The sequence below is a fragment of the Oncorhynchus mykiss genome, chromosome 31, assembly GCF_013265735.2.
Source record: "Oncorhynchus mykiss isolate Arlee chromosome 31, USDA_OmykA_1.1, whole genome shotgun sequence".
NCBI classification, from domain to species: domain Eukaryota; kingdom Metazoa; phylum Chordata; class Actinopteri; order Salmoniformes; family Salmonidae; genus Oncorhynchus; species Oncorhynchus mykiss.
In genome coordinates this window covers 33,766,376-33,787,978 of record NC_050571.1, presented here as the reverse complement: position 1 = coordinate 33,787,978, position 21,603 = coordinate 33,766,376, and the positions used below count along the sequence as shown (strand labels likewise).

At 42.7% G+C, this 21,603-nt stretch overlaps 1 protein-coding gene across 2 annotated transcripts in view; it reads left to right on the top strand.

The window, feature by feature from the left end:
- Nucleotides 1–21,603, top strand: part of LOC110505065 (TBC1 domain family member 2A) — a 25,207-nt gene extending 3,604 nt beyond the window's left edge. The window contains exons 3-16 of one of the 2 annotated variants that reach the window (XM_021584017.2): nt 47–197; nt 9,162–9,288; nt 9,673–9,809; nt 12,227–12,483; nt 12,623–12,892; nt 13,155–13,280; nt 13,462–13,572; nt 15,196–15,371; nt 15,620–15,932; nt 18,298–18,485; nt 18,977–19,097; nt 19,357–19,572; nt 19,737–19,858; nt 20,761–21,603. In XM_021584017.2, coding sequence (XP_021439692.2) covers nt 47–197; nt 9,162–9,288; nt 9,673–9,809; nt 12,227–12,483; nt 12,623–12,892; nt 13,155–13,280; nt 13,462–13,572; nt 15,196–15,371; nt 15,620–15,932; nt 18,298–18,485; nt 18,977–19,097; nt 19,357–19,572; nt 19,737–19,858; nt 20,761–20,959 — 2,514 coding nt within the window. In that variant the 3' untranslated portion in view covers nt 20,960–21,603. The remainder of the gene's footprint in view (nt 1–46; nt 198–9,161; nt 9,289–9,672; nt 9,810–12,226; nt 12,484–12,622; nt 12,893–13,154; nt 13,281–13,461; nt 13,573–15,195; nt 15,372–15,619; nt 15,933–18,297; nt 18,486–18,976; nt 19,098–19,356; nt 19,573–19,736; nt 19,859–20,760) is intronic. The other variant, XM_021584018.2, reaches the window with a different exon arrangement.

Genomic DNA, 21,603 nt, shown 5'->3' with positions numbered 1-21,603 from the left:
TCGTGTATGTACAGTAGGCTAACAATATCTCTTCTGTCTGTTTCAGGCAGCTAACCAGGAGGTCATGATGTACTGGCTACAGCAGCTGCAGCTGAAGAGATGGCAGCACCGAGACCAGCTGACAGGAGAATCCACAAGCCACTGCACTGACCACAAGAGACCAGAGGGACAGGGGGAACTACCCACCACCTGCACAGGTACAGTAAGACAGGGAGTAGGATGAAGTGGCCCCAGACACCGATCAAGATTATGTTTGGCCTGACATTGAACGACAGAGAAGGTTGTTCATGTAGAAACAGATCTGGCAACCAGGCTAAGAATACCAGCAGTTCAAATCAAATGCCATCATGTCCCATGCATGGTTAATGATTTAGGGAACCACTAAAAGATGAAAGAGAATGGTTCAAGAATGGCACTGAACGGTAAAAGCCATCACACACGTAATCAGTGCCACACTTATAAAATAGGAACAATATACTTTGCATAGTTTCAATATCTGTTCCTCAGCGGGATTTTTTTTTTTAGTTGACACATTTTATTTGTCACATGCTTCGGAAACAACAGGTGTGGACTAACAGTGAAATGCTTACATATGGGTCCTTTACCAACAATGCAGAGTTAAAGATATTTTTATTTGCATTAAGATCAGCGTAAAAAAAACACACAGAATAGCAGAATTGGTCAGCAGTCCGTAAAATGGATGCTATCCACTGCAGTACCATCAACAATGACTGGTTTCATTTATGAAAATGTTGTAACCAGTTGGATCAAGTTTTGCTTTGATAGCTGATAACATTTTCTGTTTGTTGTTGATGTCATACTAAAGTTGGGTCTCCTGAGTGGCGCAGCGGTCTAAAGAACTGTGCTAGAGGCGTCACTACAGACCCTGGTTTGATTCCAGGATGTATCACAACCGGCCGTGATTGGGAGTACCGTAAGGCGGCGCACAATTGGCCCAGCGTCGTTAGGGTTTGGTAGGTGTAGGCCATCATTGTAAATAAGAATTTATTCTTAACTAACTTGTCTAGTTAAATAAATACAAATATGTAAATAAAATGTTTAATATGAATACTTTGTCTTGTACCTCAAATTAACTTTAATTCAAGTATATTGACAAAAACAATTATGTCGCAAGTTATGCCGCTCCCTCTTGATACATGCTATTTTAAATGTAATCTCCATGTAGGCTACAATATTCCAAACACTGCTGCAGAACACACCCCATGACAATGTGTGACTACAATGTCTTACGGCAGATTGCAGAGGTAGAAAAACCCTCTTAACTGTTAATGAGGGGATAAATACAGTTAGTTGAATTGAAGTCAAAATTGCAACCAAGCACTACAATATAAGACATTATAAACTGGGTGGCTCGAGCCCTGAATGCTGATTGGCTGAAAGCCCTGGTATATCAGTCCGTATACCATGGGTATGACAAAACATTTATTTTTACCGCTCTAATTACATTGCTAACCAGTTTGTAATAGCAATAAGGCACCTCAGGGATTTGTGGTATAGTGGGGCAAAAAAGTATTTAGTCAGCCACCAATTGTGCAAGTTCTCCCACTTAAAATGATGAGAGAGGCCTGTAATTTTCATCATAGATACACTTCAACTATGACAGACAAAATGAAAAAAAAAAAATCCAGAAAATCACATTGTAGGATTTTTTATGAATTTATTTGCAAATTATGGTGGAAAATAAGTATTTGGTCACCTACAAACAAGCAAGATTTCTGGCTCTCACAGACCTGTAACTTCTTCTTTAAGAGGCTCCTCTGTCCTCCACTTGTTACCTGTATTAATGGCACCTGTTTGAACTTGTTATCAGTATAAAAGACACCTGTCCACAACCTCAAACAGTCACACTCCAAACTCCACTATGGCCAAGACCAAAGAGCTGTCAAAGGACACCAGAAACAAAATTGTAGACCTGCACCAGGCTGGGAAGACTGAATCTGCAATAGGTAAGCAGCGTGGTTTGAAGAAATCAACTGTGGGAGCAATTATTAGGAAATGAAAGACATACAAGACCACTGATAATCTCCCTCGATCTGGGGCTCCACGCAAGATCTCACCCCGTGGGTTCAAAATGATCACAAGAACGGTGAGCAAAAATCCCAGAACCACACGGGGGGACCTAGTGAATGACTTGCAGAGAGCTGAGACCAAAGTAACAAAGCCTACCATCAGTAACACACTACGCCGCCAGGGACCCAAATCCTGCAGTGCCAGACGTGTCCCCCTGCTTAAGCCAGTACATGTCCAGGCCCGTCTGAAGTTTGCTAGAGAGCATTTGGATGATCCAGAAGAAGATTGGGAGAATGTCATATGGTCAGATGAAGCCAAAATAGAACTGTTTGGTAAAAACTAAACTCGTTGTGTTTGGAGGACAAAGAATGCTAAGTTGCATCCAAAGAACACCATACCTACTGTGAAGCATGGGGGTGGAAACATCATGCTTTGAGGCTGTTTTTCTGCAAAGGGACCAGGGCGACTGATCCGTGTAAAGGAAAGAATGAATGGGGCCATGTATCGTGAGATTTTGAGTGAAAACCTTGTTCCATCAGCAAGGGCATTGAAGATGAAACGTGGCTGGGTCTTTCATCATGACAATGATCCCAAACACCCCGCCCGGGCAACGAAGGAGTGGCTTCGTAAGAAGCATTTCAAGGTCCTGGAGGGGCCTAGCCAGTCTCCAGATCTCAACCCCATAGAAAATCTTTGGAGGGAGTTGAAAGTCCGTGTTGCCCAGCGACAGCCCCAAAACATCACTGCTCTAGAGGAGATCTGCATGGAGGAATGGGCCAAAATACCAGCAACAGTGTGTGAAAACCTTGTGAAGACTTACAGAAAATGTTTGACCTCTGTCATTGCCAACAAAGGGTATATAACAAAGTATTGAGATAAACTTTTGTTATTGACCAAATACTTATTTTCCACCATAATTTGCAAGTAAATTCATTAAAAATCCTACAATGTGATTTTCTGGATTTTTTTTCCTAATTTTGTCTGTCATAGTTGAAGTGTACCTATGATGAAAATTACAGGCCTCTCTCATCTTTTTAAGTGGGAGTACTTGCACAATTGGTGGCTGACTAAATACTTTTTTGCCCCACTGTATATGGCTGTGTCCTAGCACTCCGCGTTGCGTTGTAGATAAGAACAGCCTTTAACCGTGGTATGTTGGCGATTTACCCCCCCCCCCCCCCCCCCCTCAAACCTGAGTATACTACAGTCAATAGTTTACTGTAAATCAATGAGGTGAAAACAGACATAAATAAATTGCAGTGTGGTGTTCATATTTACCACACTCATCCCTTGGCTACATAGTAACTTAATTAAATATCATGTCCCTGGTTGGTTAGGCACTAGGGATTTCCCTATTCACTGACCCCTAGCTTTCCTGAAATACTTTTACCCACTTCCTCTCAGTGATTGAGCAAATCCACTGTGCACATCAAGTGTAGCAAGCCAGTCAAGACACATGAATGTAACATTGGGTAAAACCAACTAGTATACATACAAAATTGAAGCTTTAATGTTACAATATTTGTTCCACTGTGCAAACAAGAATAATGTAACTCATCATTGTTACACTCTAAGGTTACTAAGGAAGCAGTAATGTGTATTCAGGTAATTGAAGCACTCCGAACATTCCAGATAGAAATACTATGAGAAGCGTTGACATGATTCCCTTTTTTTTTTTATATCAGACCGTCATATCTGTTCTACACAATGAATTTCTATCTGAACGTTCTGTAACGTTGCAGCTTTCTGAACAGGCCCTTCCAGTGTTTTACCTTTCTGGAGGATCAACAGACTTGTGTCATGCTCCTCCAACAGTCCAGTCAGCTGATGTCTGGCACTGGGAAACAACTGGCCTATTTTTCCTTTTTAAAGTCTTTCTGAATAGAGACCTGTTTTTCAAAATAATAAGGAAGCTCTCCTTGCTACTAGTTTCCGTCGTGTAAGATACAATATTTCCACAATATGTCCACAATAATAAAATCAGGCATTTGTATATAAATAATATACAGTCACTTCCAAAATGATTGTCACCCTTGATAAAGATAATAGAAAGTCTGTAAGATATGCGATCGTATATAAATGTAAGCAAGGTTTGAAATGGTTACGTTTTAGTTCAATATTATATCGGTTTAGGCTTCTTGCAGTCAATTTGCGGTCTACTAATTATTTGTAATTAAGTTCCGGCCCCACGATCATCTGCTCAAGAAAAGATCATCCCGCAGCTGAATCTAGTATATTGTCTGCTCAATATTACAGTGAGTGTACAAATGATTAGGAACACCTTCCTAATATTGAGTTGCACCCCCCTTTGCCCTCAGAACAGCCTCAATTCATTGGGGCATGGACTCTACAAGGTGTTGAAAGCGTTCCACAGGAATGCTGGCCCATGTTGGCGCCAATGCTTCCCACAGTTGTGTCAAATTGGCTGGATGTCCTTTGGGTGGTGGACCATTCTTGATATACACAGGAAACTGTAGAGTGTGAAAAACCCAGCAGCATTGCAGTTCTTGACACAGGCACTTACTACCATACCCCATTCAAAGGCACTTAAATATTTTGTCTTTCCCATTCATTCTCTGAATGGCACACATACACAATCCATGTTTCAATTGTCACAGGCTTAAAAACCCTTTTTTAACGGTCCCCCCCCCCCTTCATCTACACTGATTTTAAGTGGATTTAACAAGTGACATCAATAAGGGATCATGCTTTCACCTGACCAGTCTGTCATAGAAAGATCTATATACCATTAATACAAAAACAAAAAAAACTAAAGATGAGAGTCAAAATTATTGGCACCCCTAAGGATTCTTGTAAATAAAATCTAACAAAATGTAACATTTAACATTCTACTTTTTAAAATTAATCTCACCTTCAATGGCTTCCTGTTTTGCTGGGGAATAAAGATGCGTGTTACCTCATGTAAAATCCCTTTGTCATCCATCACCATATGGAAAGAACATTTGTGGGCAGAACTAAATAAGCGTTTGTGAGCAAGGAGGCCTGCAAACCTGACTCAGTTACACCAGCTCTGTCAGGAGGAATGGGCCAAAATCCACCCAACTTATTGTGGGAAGCTTGTGGAAGGCTACCCGAAACATTTGACCCAAGTTAAACCATTTAAAGGCAATGCTACCAAATACTAATTGAGTGAATGTAAACTTCTGACCTACTGGGAATGTGATGTAAGAAATAAAAGCTGAAATAAATAATTACCTCTACTAATATTTGGACATTTCACATTCTTAAAATAAAGTGGTGATCCTTACTGACCTAAGACAGGGAATTTCTACTAGGATTAAATGTCAGGAATTGTGAAAAACTGAGTTGAAATGTATTTGGCTAAAGTGTATGTAAACTTCTGACTTATACCACTTACAGGGGAACAATTAAAACGTTTAAAACCACCTGAACAGTGGTAAAGTTTCCTGGTAGAGGATGCATGTGTATCTTGTCCCTACGCGCAGTGAGGAAGATGGTTCTGGAGTCAAAGAAAAGTCCAACGGCCACATTTGGAGAATTACAGAACTTGAGGTCTCCAAATCTACAATTTAGATGCCACCTCTATGCAATAGACATATTCAGTCTCTCCCTTGTCCCCACTTTCTTCAAGATGTCCACCGTTGTTCCTGTATTCAGGAAAGGGAGGTAATTGAACTAAATGACAATCGCCCCGTAGCACTCACCTGCTTTGAGAGACTAGTTAAGGATCATATCACCTCTACTTACCTGACACCCTATACCCACCGCAATTTGCATACCGCCCCAACAGATCCACGGATGGCGCAATTGCCATCACACTGCCTTATCCCATCTGGACAAGAGGAATACCTATGTAAGAATGCTGGTGCGTACTCAGGGTGCGAACTCAGCCCCCTCCTGTACTCCCTGTTCATCCATGACTGTGTGGCAACGCAGTTCTCCAACTAAATCATCAAGTATGCTGACGACACAACAGTGGTGGGCCTGATTTACTTCCAGCAAGACAATGACCCCAAACACATCAAAATCCACAAATGAATTGTTAATTGACCGCAAAATCAGTCTCAGTCTCCGGACTTGAACCCCATTTAAAAAGCTGTGGTTTGAATTGAAGAGGGCCGTCCAAAAACGCAGATTAAGGATATCAAGGATCTGGAAAGATTCTGTATGGAGGAATGATCAAAGATCCCTTCCCAATGTGTTCTCCAATCTCATAAAACATTATAGAAAAAGGCTCAGTGTCGTTATCCTCGCAAGTGGAAGGTGCGCAAAGTAATGACAACGGGTGGCAAGAATTTTTGGGAGATTTTTTTTAGTATTGCTTGTTAAACAATGTTTTTCTCTGAGGAATTGTACTACTATAAACTAAAACCTTTTTTAGATTTTTTTTTTGCATACAGTATAGCTCAGTATTTGTATTATTTATTTGATAAAGTCTATTTTGCTAATCTTTATCCAGGGTGTCAATAGTTTTGGAGGTGACTGTACACAATGACTGGCCCTGGCAGATTGCTTTTATCTGTTGCAATAGTTTCGAGAAGAATGTTCATTCATAGCCAACATTCATGTTTCAACTTCGAAACAGATAACTGACACACTGGTATTTGCTGTCTAAACAATAGAATGTCTTAAACGTACTCAACAAATTAAGGTTCGGCTTCCCTTTTTGGGCCCTAAATGTAGATTTACTACTTAAAGGCCTTTAGGGTCATGGCATTTTCATGAAAACGATTGAAGGTTATTTTCACCTACACAGGCTTTCATCATTGAAAATAAATGATTCAGCATTCCGGTGTTGAATGTGTAGTTCATGTCCCATGGGTGACCTGGCCAAGGTTGAGATTGCTGGGGTGGGGTTTGGGACAGGAAACAACGTTGATAAGATGTGCTTTGATTTTTTTTCCATCTGCAAATTGAAGACATTTCCTGGCAGTGCCTGGCTTGACTGGATCGCAAAGCTGTAATGCTCACGTTGGATGCGTTTCCGCTTTCGTCTCTGGAGACTTAAGCCACTTATCTACCATTAGTGATTTTACAGGAATGGAGAAGTTAATGTACCGTCATTCAATCTGAATGTGAAGATAAGCTCAGTTGGATTTGATCCACTTGGTATTAGATATGACTTGGTAGCAGTACTGTATTACCCAACAGAATTACTCCGTTGCTACGCCACACTTTCTTAGCTAGTCAATTAAATAAGCACCACCAATTTTCCAATAGTATTTCAACAGTAGAATATGAAGTGGTCAACGAAATCTAACCAGGGTAAAAGTTGTAGAATGTTGCAGATAGAAATGTCATGAATAGAGCTAACATTCCTTATTCAGAGAGACATATTTCGATCTTATTCAGAGAGACATATTTCGATCTTATTCAGAGAGACATATTTCGATCGTATTCAGAGACATTTCTGAGAGCTCCACAAAGTTTGCCTACTGAACGTGTCCCAGGTGATTCCAGCATGCCCTGCTCTTTCACCCCTGAGGAGTCTGGGTAACTCAGGTTTAGACTACAGCCCCTCTGACAGCTGCAGGAAGTGGTTCTGCATTGCCCAGAGAGAGAGGAAGTGCACGTCTGACACCCTGCTGCACTAGGAGCAGGTGGCTGCAGGGCCCACAGACTAAATATAACCATGGTTAAAGCACAGCATGGCTACACTACACACAGGCTACCGGCTATTCTGGTCCAATAAATCAACATACAGTACCAGTCAAAAGTTTGGACACTCCTACTCATTCAAGGGTTTTCATTTATTTGTACTATTTTCTAAATTGTAGAATAATAGTGAGGACATCAAAACTGTGAAATAACACATATGGAATCATGTAGTAACCACAAAAGTGTTAAACAAATCTAAATATATTTGAGATTCTTCAAAGTAGCCACCCTTTGCCTTGATGACAGCTTTGCACACGTTTGGCATTCTCTCAACCAGCTGCATGAGGTAGTCATGCATTTCAATTATCAGGTGTGCCTTGTTAATTTGTGGAATTAATATGTTTCAGCCAATCAGTTGTGTTGTGACAAGGTAGGGGAGGTATACAGAAGATAGCCCTATTTGGTAAAAGACCAAGTCCATATTATGGCAAGAACAGCTCAAATAAGCAAAGAGAAACAACAGTCCATCATTACTTCAAGACATGAAGGTCATTCAATTAGGAAAATTTCAAGAACTTTTAAAGTTTCTTCAAGTGCTATAGCAAAAACCATCAAGCGCTGTGATGAAACTGGCTCTCACGAGGACCGCCACAGGAAAGGAAGACCCAGAGTTACCTCTGCTGCAGAGGATAAGTTCATTAGAGTTAACTGCACCTCAGATTGCAGCCCAAATAAATGCTTCACAGAGTTCAAGTAACAGACACATCTCAACATCAACTGTTCAGAGGAGACTGCGTGAATCAGGCCTTCATAGTCGAATTGCTGCAAAGAAACAATGTTTTAATGAGTAGGTGTGTCCAAACTTTTGACTGGTGCTGTACATCCTTGTGTTATTTTGAAGCGCAAACAGCTTGAATTTAAAAGAGACATAAGATGACCTAAGATAGTCAAGTGTTCAAGTCATAGATGTCTGGAATAAGCATGAAGGAACAACGTGAAAGTTATGTTATTGTTACTACCCTGTTATGACTATGACCAACATAACTGAGTTTGCTCCTGGTATAGACACAACCTTTCCTACCAACTGGTTTGTGAATTGTGAGGTATTTCATGCTTGTCCTGACAGGCCCAAAATATTTCACAGAGCTTATGGAGGAACAAAACAGTATTGTTTTGACTAGTTTCATCCAGCGTGCACAACCTGGCTGCCCAAAAGTAGTCAGGAAATTGTTCCTTTCATACAAAAATATATGAATATCTTGACGTTTCAATGGGTTGGATTTTTTTCCCAGCTCTCACCCAATGTGATAATCTTCCGTTCATAGCAGTACAGTAAGAGCAAACAACTACACCTGAAGAACAAGTTAACACAAGTCTGATGCCCAGTCATAATCTTTATCCTCTGTATTTCAACCCATGATATCACTCTCATTGTCTTTAGCCGGAAGTTTCCTGCTTGTTACATGAGTAGCTGTGTCCTTTGTGTTCCCTGGCTCCAGAGGGTGTGATCCCACTTACGTTGTTCTTTGCTGTTACTTCCTGTAATGTAGATTACTTCCTGCCCAAGGTGAAGACCCCGCCAGGCCTCATAGGCGAGGAGGCCGCCAATCTTCCCGCGCCGCCACAACGGAACCCCCTAAGCAACTTCTCGATCAAACACCCTCTGATAGAGATTCAGTAAGTGCCTCATCATTTTTAGATGCTCCCGTCTTATCCCGTTCATTTGTGATTGAGGCATATGACTGGTTCTTTACAACATACGGTATGGGATACGTTGAAGTAGTTGATATTCATCGACTTTGTTGATTGTAGTCATTACAACTGTTTGTGGCTTTGTGACTATAGGTGCTTATTATCTGCTAACATGCCAAGATTTACTTAGTAGCAAAAGTGACTGAGATGAAAGTAATTGTTTTGCCTAGTAGTGGGTTTTCACTTTCAGTGCAGCTGGTATAGTTGTTTTGTTCAAAAGTGTGGGTCAGATTGATTGCATGTTAATGATACTGCTGTGCGTGCATGTTGGTCTGCATGGTTACGTTTGTGTGTGTGTTGCTCCTACAGGAACTCAGTGCACAGTCTGTTTTCCAAGCGGTCCTCCCTGGAGCGGAGTCGGAGTGTGTTCCATTTGGAGGTGCCTCCTCCCTGGAACCCACTGAACCCCTCAAAGACTCCCTCCCAGACAGCCCACAACAGGCTTGGTACGTCTCACACACACCGCAGCTTCTGGAGATGTTCTCCAATACACTGGTGTTCTACACTGGTGGCATACTTCTGCCCTCTGTTGGCAGCTGATTGAAGTCAGAAGGATCAGGTTTTCTCATTGTCTGATAACTACAGTGCCTTGCAAAAGTATTCGGCCCCCTTGAACTTTGCGACCTTTTGCCACATTTCAGGCTTCAAACATAAAGATATAAAACTGTATTTTTTTGTGAAGAATCAACAACAAGTGGGACACAATCATGAAGTGGAACGACATTTATTGGATAGTTCAAACTTTTTTAACAAATCAAAAACTGAAAAATTGGGCGTGCAAAATTATTCAGCCCCTTTACTTTCAGTGCAGCAAACTCTCTCCAGAAGTTCAGTGAGGATCTCTGAATGATCCAATGTTGACCTAAATGACTAATGATGATAAATACAATCCACCTGTGTGTAATCAAGTCTCCGTATAAATGCACCTGCACTGTGATAGTCTCAGAGGTCCGTTAAAAGCGCAGAGAGCATCATGAAGAACAAGGAACACACCAGGCAGGTCCGAGATACTGTTGTGAAGAAGTTTAAAGCCGGATTTGGATACAAAAATATTTCCCAAGCTTTAAACATCCCAAGGAGCACTGTGCAAGCGATACTATTGAAATGGAAGGAGAATCAGACCACTGCAAATCTACCAAGACCTGGCCGTCCCTCTAAACTTTCAGCTCATACAAGGAGAAGACTGATCAGAGATGCAGCCAAGAGGCCCATGATCACTCTGGATGAACTGCAGAGATCTACAGCTGAGGTGGGAGACTCTGTCCATAGGACAACAATCAATGGTATATTGCACAAATCTGGCCGTTATGGAAGAGTGGCAAGAAGAAAGCCGTTTCTTAAAGATATCCATAAAAAGTGTCATTTAAAGTTTGCCACAAGCCACCTGGGAGACACACCAAACATGTGGAAGAAGGTGCTCTGGTCAGATGAAACCAAAATTGAACTTTTTGGCAACAATGCAAGACGTTATGTTTGGCGTAAAAGCAACACAGCTCATCACCCTGAACACACCATCTCCACTGTCAAACATGGTGGTGGCAGCATCATGATTTGGGCCTGCTTTTCTTTAGCAGGGACAGGGAAGATGGTTAAAATTGATGGGAAGATGGATGGAGCCAAATACAGGACCATTCTGGAAGAAAACCTGATGGAGTCTGCAAAAGACCTGAGACTGGGACGGAGATTTGTCTTCCAACAAGACAATGATCCAAAACATAAAGCAAATTCTACAATGGAATGGTTCAAAAATAAACATATCCAGGTGTTAGAATGGCCAAGTCAAAGTCCAGACCTGAATCCAATCGAGAATCTGTGGAAAGAACTGAAAACTGCTGTTCACAAATGCTCTCCATCCAACCTCACTGAGCTCGAGCTGTTTTGCAAGGAGGAATGGGAAACAATTTCAGTCTCTCGATGTGCAAAACTGATAGAGACATACCCCAAGCGACTTACAGCTGTAATCGCAGCAAAAGGTGGCGCTACAAAGTATTAACTGTAGGGGGCTGAATAATTTTGCACGCCCAATTTTTCAGTTTTTGATTTGTTAAAAAAGTTTGAAATATCCAATAAATGTCGTTCCACTTCATGATTGTGTCCCACTTGTTGTTGATTCTTCACAAAAAAATACAGTTTTATATCTTTGTTTGAAGCCTGAAATGTGGCAAAAGGTCGCAAAGTTCAAGGGGGCCGAATACTTTCGCAAGGCACTGTATGTAAACTTCCGACTTCAACTGTACATAACTTCACACTTCTGACACATAATACTTTGCATGTGGGGCACAAGTGGGGACAGAAGAGTAGCTTTACTGAAATCTTATTTTAGTTGTGAAGACTAGGCTTTGAATGACAGGGGTTGCAAAGTGAAGGCCTCCTTAGGATAATATTACTGATGCCACATGCCTATGGAAGATTGAATAGGGTTGTCTTCTCAATACTCCAACCCAAGGAACGGATATGATCACGACTATAATAAATAAGAAAAATACAGTTTTATATCTTTATGTTTGAAGCCTCTAATGTGGCAAAAGGTCGCAAAGTTCAAGGGGGCCGAATACTTTCGCAAGGCACTGTATGTACAGTATTGTCATTTTTTCTTGACTAAACTAAAATACATTTTCCTTGACACATTAGTGATTTGTCACAGTCCATAATAACCACAGAGCCATGCCCCCTTACACTCTTAGAAAAAAGGGTTCCAAACGGGTTTTTCCGACTGTCCCCAAAGGAGAACCCTTTTTGGTTCCATGTAGAACTCTATGTGGAAAGGATTCTACCTGGAACCAAAAAGGGTTCTTCAAAGGGTCCTTCCATGGGGACAGCTGAAGGACCCTTTTAGGTTCAAGATGGCACCTTTTTTTCCAAGAGTGTATAGGTCCTAGGACTTCCGTTGACCCCCTGACCCCTACACCCCTGCTGCTGTTGGTGGACCCCAGGGACCAGCTCTCCCCTGTAGAAGGCAGGTCGTGCCCATTGCCGTCCCCGAGGAGCAGGAAGAAGACGAGGGGAAGCTGTGCCACCATGCCTGCGGTGCTCCGGGAAGCTCCTTCAGAAAGCGCAGACAGGACGACCTGCCTCCAGCACGAGAAGCACATACTGGATGAGGACGTCAAGGCCCAGAAGGTTAGAGCTAAGACCAAAGTTCATCAATCACACTAGTAAGCAGTGTCTTCTGATATCAGTAGCAGCTCCATTAAATTTGTTGTATTCCCACCCTGCTCCTGCATCCTATCCTCTTATTTCTCACCCTTCCCCCATCCAGGAACTTGTGTGGCTCCTACACAAGGCCCTGGAGGTGGCTCAGCTGGAGAAGCGGACGTGCACAGAGTTCCTGGCGGCCGAGGGCGAGCAGGAGCGCCTGGAGCTGCTGAGGCACTACGAGCGTCACGCCGCTGACCTACGAGGCCGCTTGTTGGAGCTGAAGGCCGAGGGGGAAGACCTGAGAACGAGCCTAGCCCAGAGGGACGCCCACGTGGCCGAGCTGCAGGAGAACGTGACCCTGATGAGGAAGAAGAACCACGCAAAACAGGAAGTGAGGCTCAGACAGGAAGGGTCAGCTAGGGAAGGATTAGAATAGGCATGTCGTCATCATTATCCTGAAAGGATTGGATAGGTGGTTTTAAGCATTACGGTGAAATTCCAAGTAACCAATCAGAATGCAAAGTAGGGGTAGATCTAGGGGTTGATTTGGGATTCGAGGGTCTATTCTATTCTATTTTGTTCCCAGTGTAGCTCTACATTTCCTGATCTAATCTAAAGATTTACGATATCATTGTCTCTTGGTATCATTCCAGGTGATCCTGAAGCTGTTAGAGAAGGTGTCAGCCTGCTTGGCCGACCCTACACGCACAGTGTCCACCACCAACGGCCTGGAGCCCCAGACCTTCCGCCAGTTAAATGAGGACACAGAGAACCTCAAGGTTGGTTTGTGGTTTGATCGGTCGACCATCAGAGTGAAGTCCGGCCTCAGACCCAGACCAGAACCATAGTCTTTTGAAGTAGATTATGTTGGTAGTCCAAATCTGAAGCATTTTTTTTTCTTTGCTTCTTTAAATACCCCGCACCCTGTGTTTCCTAGCTCTCTATTCATATTTTTCACAGGATGACATTGAGGCCTACAAGATCCAGAACAAGTTCCTGAACTCTGAGCTCTACCAGTTGACCAAGCTATGGCTCAACAGTTCCGAGCAGGAGAAAAGCCTTATGGTGAAGGTAGGCCTGCCTAGTCACTATGTGGGCTATTCAGTAGCAAATACAGTACCAGTCAAAAGTTTGGACACACCTACTCATTCAAGGGTTTTTCATTATTTGTACTATTTTCTACATTGTAGAATAGTAGTGAAGACATCAAAACTATGAAATAACACATATGGAATCATGTAGTAATCATATATTTGAGATTCTTCAAAGTAGCCACCCATTGCCTTGATGACAGCTTTGCCTACTCTTGGCATTCTCTCAAGTAGCTTCACCTGGAATTCTTTTCCAACAGTCTTGAAGGAGTTCCCACATATGCTGAGCACTTGTTGGCGGCTTTTCCTTCACTCTGCGGTCCAACTCATCCCAAACCATCTCAATTGGGTTGAGGTCGGGTGATTGTGGAGGCCAGGTCATCTAATGCAGCACTCCATCACTCTCATTATTGGTCAAATAGCCCTTACGCAGCCTGGAGGTGTGTTGGGTCATTGTCCTGTTGAAAAACAAATGATAGTCCCAATAAGCGCAAAACAGATGATATGGCGTATCGCTGCAGAATGCTGTGGTAGCCATGCTGGCCTTGAATTCTAAATAAATCCCTGACAGTGTCACCAGCAAAGCACCCACACACCATCATATCTCCTCCTCTATGCTTCACGGTGGTAACCACACATGCGGAGGTCATCCGTTCACCTACTCTACATCTCACAAAGACACGACGGTTGGAACCAAAAATCTCAAATTTGGACACAGACCAAAGGACAGATTTCCACCGGTCTAATGTCCATTGCTCGTGTTTCTTGGCCCAAGCGAGTCTCTTCTTATTATTGGTGTCCTTTAGTAGTGGTTTCTTTGCAGCAATTCGACCACGAAGGCCTGATTCAAACAGTCTCCTCTGAACAGTTGATGTTGAGATGTCTGCTTCTTGAACTCTGTGAAGAATTTATAATTGGCTGAAATCTGAGGCTGGTAACTCTAATGAACTTATCCTCTGCAGCAGAGGTAACTCTGGGTCTTCCATTCTTGTGGCGGTCCTGATGAGAGCCAGTTTCATCATAGCGCTTGGATGGTTTTTGTGACTGCACATGAAGAAACTTTAAAAGTTCTTGAAATATTCCAGATTGACTGACCTTCATGTCTTAAAGTAATGATGAGCTTTTGTTTCTCTTTGCTTATTTGAGCTGTTCTTGCCATAATATGGACTTGGTATTTTACCAAATAGGGCTATCTTCTGTATACCACCCCTACCGTGTCACAACACAACTGATTGTCTCAAATGCATTAAGAAGGAAAGAAATTCCACAATTAACAAGGCACACCTTTTAATTGAAATGCATTCCAGTTGACTACCTCATGGAGCTAGTTGAGAGAATGCCAAGAGTGTGCAAAGCTGTCATCAAGGGAAAGGGTGGCTACTTTGAAGAATCTCAAAAATGAAATATATTTGGATTTGTTTAGCACTTTCTGGTTACTGTGTTATTTCACTATTATTCTACAATGTAGAAATAGTCAAAATAAAGAAAAATAAAAGTGGAAGAGGGTTAGAGTGGATTGCGGTTAGTGTGAAACACTCTTGGCCACGAGTTGATTGAATTGGGACCTTAGTCTTGATTAGGGGGCGCTTATTTTGTGTTGCAGTGTGCATACCTGGAGGCTCGTAACTGTCAGATAGAGAGTCGTTATCTGGGCGTACTGGGGAAGCTGCAGGAGAACAAGGTTCTAGAACCGGGCCAGCGGGAGGCTGTGAGGAAACTACAAGGAGAGGACCCACTACAGGGAGACCTGAATGACGTGCGCAAACTCAACCCTGTCAGGTAACAGGGGCTCAATAGTCTAAAATGGCTTCCTTCTTTGTCTCCTTGTCTCCTCTGCTTCACTACACTGACAGATGACAGTGCTGGATTGTTGTTCACCATGCTGCTTTCAGCTGTCAGGTCCTGTGATAATTAACAATGAGACATAAGAGAGAGACAATACATTAAATCAACAACACAGTCAGACAATGAGTGAACATTTTTATATCATCAGAACCATTGATCTTTTTCTTTTGGCTGTCCCTCAGGGAGCACGACGAGTACGGCTTCAAGATCATCCCAGACTACGAGGTGGAGGACATAAAACTGCTGGCCAAGATCCAGGCCCAGGAGATCCGCTCCCACAGCCTGCTGAGGCAGGAGGCCGGGGACAGACTCTTGCTGGGCCGCTGGGCTCAGTATCTGGGGGGCCGCCCGGCCGACAACCTCTGCCCCTCTTCGGAGCTCAAAAGCCTTCTGCGGGGCGGCGTGCCGTGCGAGTACCGCCCACGGGTGTGGCGCTGGGTGGTGAGGGTGCGCACACGCGCGCTATGGGAGCGCCACCCGGATCGCTACCAGCAGGTGGGTGGTATTGGATTAAGCAAGTTCACCTTACAATGTAGCTCTCAATCGCTCAATCTACTGTACACTACCATTCAACAGTTTGGGGTCACTTAGAAATGTCCTTATTTTTTTAAGAAAAGCACTTTTTTTGTCCATTAAAATAACATCAGATTGATCAGAAATACAGTGTAGACATTGTTAATGTTGTAAATGACTATTGTAGCTGGAAACGGCTGATTTTTTTATGGAATATCTACATAGGCCCATTATCAGCAACCATCACTCCTGTGTTCCAATGGCACGTTGTGTTAGCTAATCCAAGTTTATAATTTTAAAAGGCTAATTGATCATTAGAAAACCTTTTTGCAATTATGTTAGCACAGCTGAAATCTGTTGTGCTGATTTAAAGAAGCAATAAAACTGGCCTTCTTTAGACTAGTTGAGTATCTGGAGCATCAGCATTTGTGGGTTTGATTACAGGCTCAAAATGGCCAGAAACAAATAACTTTCTTCTGAAACTCGTCAGTCTATTCTTGTTCTGAGAAATGAAGGCTATTCCATGTGAGAAATTGCCAAGAAACTGAAGATCTCGTACAACACTGTGTACTACTCCCTTCGCAGAACAGCGCAAACTGGCTCTAACCAGAACAGAAAGAGGAGTGGGAGGACCCGGTGCACAACTGAGCAAGAGGACAAGCGCATTAATTGCAAAAAGGGTTTACTAATGATCAATTAGCCTTTTAAAATGATAAACTTGGACAACATGCCATTGGAACACAGGAGTGATGGTTGCTGATAATGGGACTCTGTACGCCTATGTAGATATTCCACAAAGAAATCAGCCGTTTCCAGCTACAATAGTCATTTACAACACTAACAATGTCTACACTGTATTTCTTATCAATTTGATGTTATTTTAATAGACAATTTAAAAAAACTTTTCTTTCAAAAATAAGGACATTCTAAGTGACCCTTATCTTTTGAATGGTAGTGTATGTCTCAATATACAGTTTCTACAGTGCATTTGGAAAGTATTTCAGACCCCTTCCCTTTTTCCACATTTTGTTACTTTATAGCCTCACTCTAAAATGTAATAAATAAAATAAAAAATCCTCATCAATCTACTTGCATAATGACAAGCGAAAACATTTTTACAAATAAAAAAACAAATACCTTACACAAGTATTCAGACCCTTTGCAATGAAACTCGAATTTGAGCTTAGGTGCATCCTGTTTCCATTAATCATCCTTGAGATGTTGATACAACTTGATTGGTGTCCACCTGTGGTCAATTCTTTGGATTTGACATAATTTGGAGAGGCACACACCTGTCTATGTAAGGTACCACAGAGCAAAAGCCAAGCCATGAGGTTGAAGGAATTGTCCATAGAGTTCCGAGACAGGATTGTGTTGAGACACAGATCTGGGGAAGGGTACCAAAACATTTATGCAGCATTGAAGGTCCCCAAGAGCCTCCAATCATTCTTAAATGGAAGAAGTTTTGAACCAACCAGACTTGGCCGCCCTGCTAAACTGAGCAAACCGGGGGAAAGGCCCATGCTCAGGGAGGTGACCAAGAACTCGATGGTCACTCTGACAGAGCTCCAGAGTTCCTCTGTGGAGATGGGAGAACCTTCCAGGACGACACCCATCTCTGCAGCACTCCACCAATCAGGCCTTTATGGTAGCGTGGCCAGATAGAAGTCACTCCTCAATAAAAGGCACATGACAGTCCACTTAGAGTTTGCCAAAATGTAATGAAAACCTGCTCCAAAGCACTCGGGACCTCAGACTGGGGTGAAGGTTCACCTTCCAACATGACAACGACTCTAAGCACACAGCCAGGACAACGCAGGAATGGCTTCGGGACAAGTCTCTGAATGTCCTTGAGTGTCCCAGCCTGAGCCCGGACTTGAACCTGATGGAACATCTCTGGAGAGACTTGAAAATAGCTGTGCAGCGATGCTACCCATCCAATCGGACAGAGCTTGAGAGAATCTGCAGAGAAGAATGCAAGAAACTCCCCAAATACAGGTGTGCCAAGCTTGTATCGTGATACCCAAGAAGACTCTATGCTCTGTAATCGCTTCCAAAGGTGCTTCAACAAAGTACTGAGTAGAGGGTCTGAATACTTTATGTAAATGTTATAATTTTTTTTATACATTTGCAAAGATTCTAAAAACCTGTTTTTGCTTTGTTGTTATGGGGTATTGTGTGTAGATTGAGGATTTAAAATATTTAAAAAATCAATTTTTAGAACAAGGCTGTAACGTAACAATATTTGAAAAAAGTCTAGGGGTTCTGAATACTTTTAGAATGGACTGTATATCTGTCTGTCCATCTTTCCATCCACCTACATGAAATCTGTCCATTATTGTTGTAGCTGTGCCAGAAGAGCCTTACATCGCCCCACCAGGCCTCCAGACAGATCCAGTTGGACCTGTACCGCACTCTCACCACCAATCAGCATTTCTCCTCACCCTCCAGCCCCGCCCTGCAGCAGCTCCAACGAATCCTGCTGGCCTTCTCCTGGCAAAACCCCACCATCGGCTACTGCCAGGGCCTCAACAGGTGCACAATACATACCTATATTAGTCAGCAGTGTGCTGAATAAAATATAAAAAACAAGAAATACTGCCATCTAATGGACAAAGTTGTAAACTGATATATATATAGTGCCGACTCCAAAACAATTACCTACACAATGTTCTCAGCTTAATAAATGCCTGAGGAAGACAATTATATTTTTGTGAAAATATAATTGTCTTGTCTAAAACATACATTTTCTTCTATCTGGCTACTCAGGGCAGGCTATAAATATACAAAACAAGCTTTCACAGACCTCAAAATGATCTCTACAGAATATGGGGTGCCATGTGGCTCAGTTGGTTGAGCATGGTGCCTGCAACACCATGGTTGTGGGTTCGATTCCCACGGAGAACCAGTAAGGGGGAAAAAAGTATGAAAATGTGTGCTCTGGAAAAGAGCCTCTGCTAAATGACTAAAATGTCAAATGAATGACCAAGGACAACTGTGACGTTGGCCACTCCTTCTCCCTTCAGGCTGGCAGCCATAGCTCTCCTGGTGCTGGAGAGTGAGCAGGATGCCTTCTGGTGTCTAGTAGCTGTGGTGGAGGCCATCATGCCCCAGGACTACTACACCAAAACGCTCATATCCTCGCAGGTAAGGATTCGGCTCCAAGGATATGTTTTTAAACAACGGCATGCGTAGCATTAATGGTATCGAGATCTACAGTTCTGTAAGTTCTCTACTGTAGTAAAAAATGTACAACATTATGGGAAGTTGTGGTTTTAACTGATTTTAGTTCTGCATCTGTTCCAAAACATGGAACTGAATAGCGCATAGTTTAATGAACGATGTAATGAATTCAAGATTTGTCACATGTCAATATCGGTTAACGCCGTCTGCTGATGTGACCCAGTGGGACGTGGTGTGTGTGTGGATGTTGCAGGCAGACCAGTGTGTGCTAAAGGACTTCATGGCTGAGAAGATACCCCGGCTGGCGGCTCACTTTGAGGAGCATAGCGTGGATGTGTCCCTCATCACTTTCAACTGGTTCCTCGTGGTGTTCGTAGAGAGCCTGCCCAGCGATATCCTCCTGCGAGTGTGGGACGCCTTCCTCTATGAGGGTACCAAGGTACCCCACCTGAGAGAGACTAGAGCCTGGGCTGGAAACATGTAAACAGCCCCTAGCCCAGGGGCATTCAAATTTGGGCCTCGTTGACTGACCTGGTATAAAATTATTAGTAGTAGTAAATAAACCACTTCTAATGTAAACATGCGTGCATGTTTTTTGTGCAGGTGATATTTCGGTATGCCCTGGCTCTGTTCAAGTACAAAGAGGAGGACATCTTGAAGATCCATGACAGTGGGGAGATCTACCAATACCTGCGCTTCTTTGCCAAGACCATCTCTGACGGCAGGTGAGGGGCCACAAAAATCATCGAAGGTCAAAATGTGGAGGCAGTGTTGTGAAAATATAGCACTATATTAGGTCAGTGTTTCTCTAGTGGGACAGGAACCACTATAGCAGGGGTCTTAAACTCCTGGAGGACTGGTGTGCATTTTTTTTGTTACAGCCAAGCCCAGCACTAACACACCTGATACACCCCTACGTGGATTTTGAACCATTCCACCAAATCATGTTTAGCTTGTCATTTGTAACCAGTTAAGTTGTTCTATTATCTATATGGTTTGCGCTTTTTGTCCTGTACCTTCTGAGACCATTCTTTTTCTGGTGCCCTATTTAGTCGGTGTGTTAATGGCAGAGCAGACTAAGGAGCTATTTTTTTCCGTAGGCCAAGACAGACATCACCATATATAATTCAGATAGCAGCAGTGACGGCAGAGCTATGGGCTCAACACTTGGGAGATAAGAGGCTATACAGCCAGATGAGTGCATTGAGGGCACTATTCACCACAGTCTCTCATCTCCAAACAAAGAGCAGATGAGATACCAGGGCTGTGTTTACAAAGGCAGCCCAATTGATACATTTTTCATTAATTGGTCTTTTAATGTGAAAAGATCAGATGTGATTAGTGGAAAAAATATCAGAATTGGGCTGCCTGTATAGACATAGCCAGGATTAATTACTCGGCATCACTTTTTCAGAAACTCCTGTCCGACCAATGCATGCATGCATGTACAGAGATGGAGCTATTGCTCCTGTAAGTGAGCAATATGAGCAAAACAAAAATGTCAATTAGAGACCTAGGGTTAGCTCAATACAACTTGTTAATTTTTATTTATTTAGCCATGCAGCATATAGATTAATTCTACTGTATGGAAATAAGCAGGTTGAGTAATATTGGGCTTGTCCAATAGGAAGCTGACCAACATTGCCTTCAGTGACATGAACCCGTTCCCCATGAAGCTGTTGAGGAACCGGCGTGCGCTGCATCTGGAGCGCCTGCAGGGGGAGCTCAGAGAGCTGGAGGCCCAGCAGAGAGAGTTTGTCACAGAGAGCGCACAGCGCAAGGACTTGGACACTATACTGGTCAGCGAGGACGATGAGGAGCTGTAGTGACCATTAGGGACTCTGGACAGAGAGGGATGGTGATGAATCCTGTGGACTTACTAGGCAACGGGTTTGAAATGCCACCTTGTAGAACAGCGTTTCTCAAACTCAGTCCTGGGGCCCCGTTTTGCACTAGCACTACACAGCCGATTCAAATAATCAAAGCTTGATGACGAGTTGGTTATTTGAATCAGCTGTGCAGTGCTCGGGCAAAAACCAAAACGTGCATCCTTTGGGGCCCACGGGACTGAGTTTGGGTAACGCTGTTGTAGACTACGGAAGGGCCATCTTGTTAGTGGCCCAGCTGGTACGGATTTGACCCAGGATACATTTGTTTTATGCCTTTAAGGTAAATAATGTCAGTTATGGTCAAGAACACTAAACCTGACCAACCATATTCTCACTGAATCATTGTATTAGTATTATTTACTGTATATGCACTGCCAAAGGGAATTAATGCCAAAGACAATTTACTACAGTAGGTATTTCAAACTATGGTCATGTAGAGTTTTATACATTTCAATTGCATATTTTGTCATGAACTTTGTAGCCACACAAGTGTTATGAAATGTAATATAACTGCCCTATGTGCCCAAAAGTATGTGGATTCAACCATTTCAGCCACACCTGTATAAAATCAAACACACAAA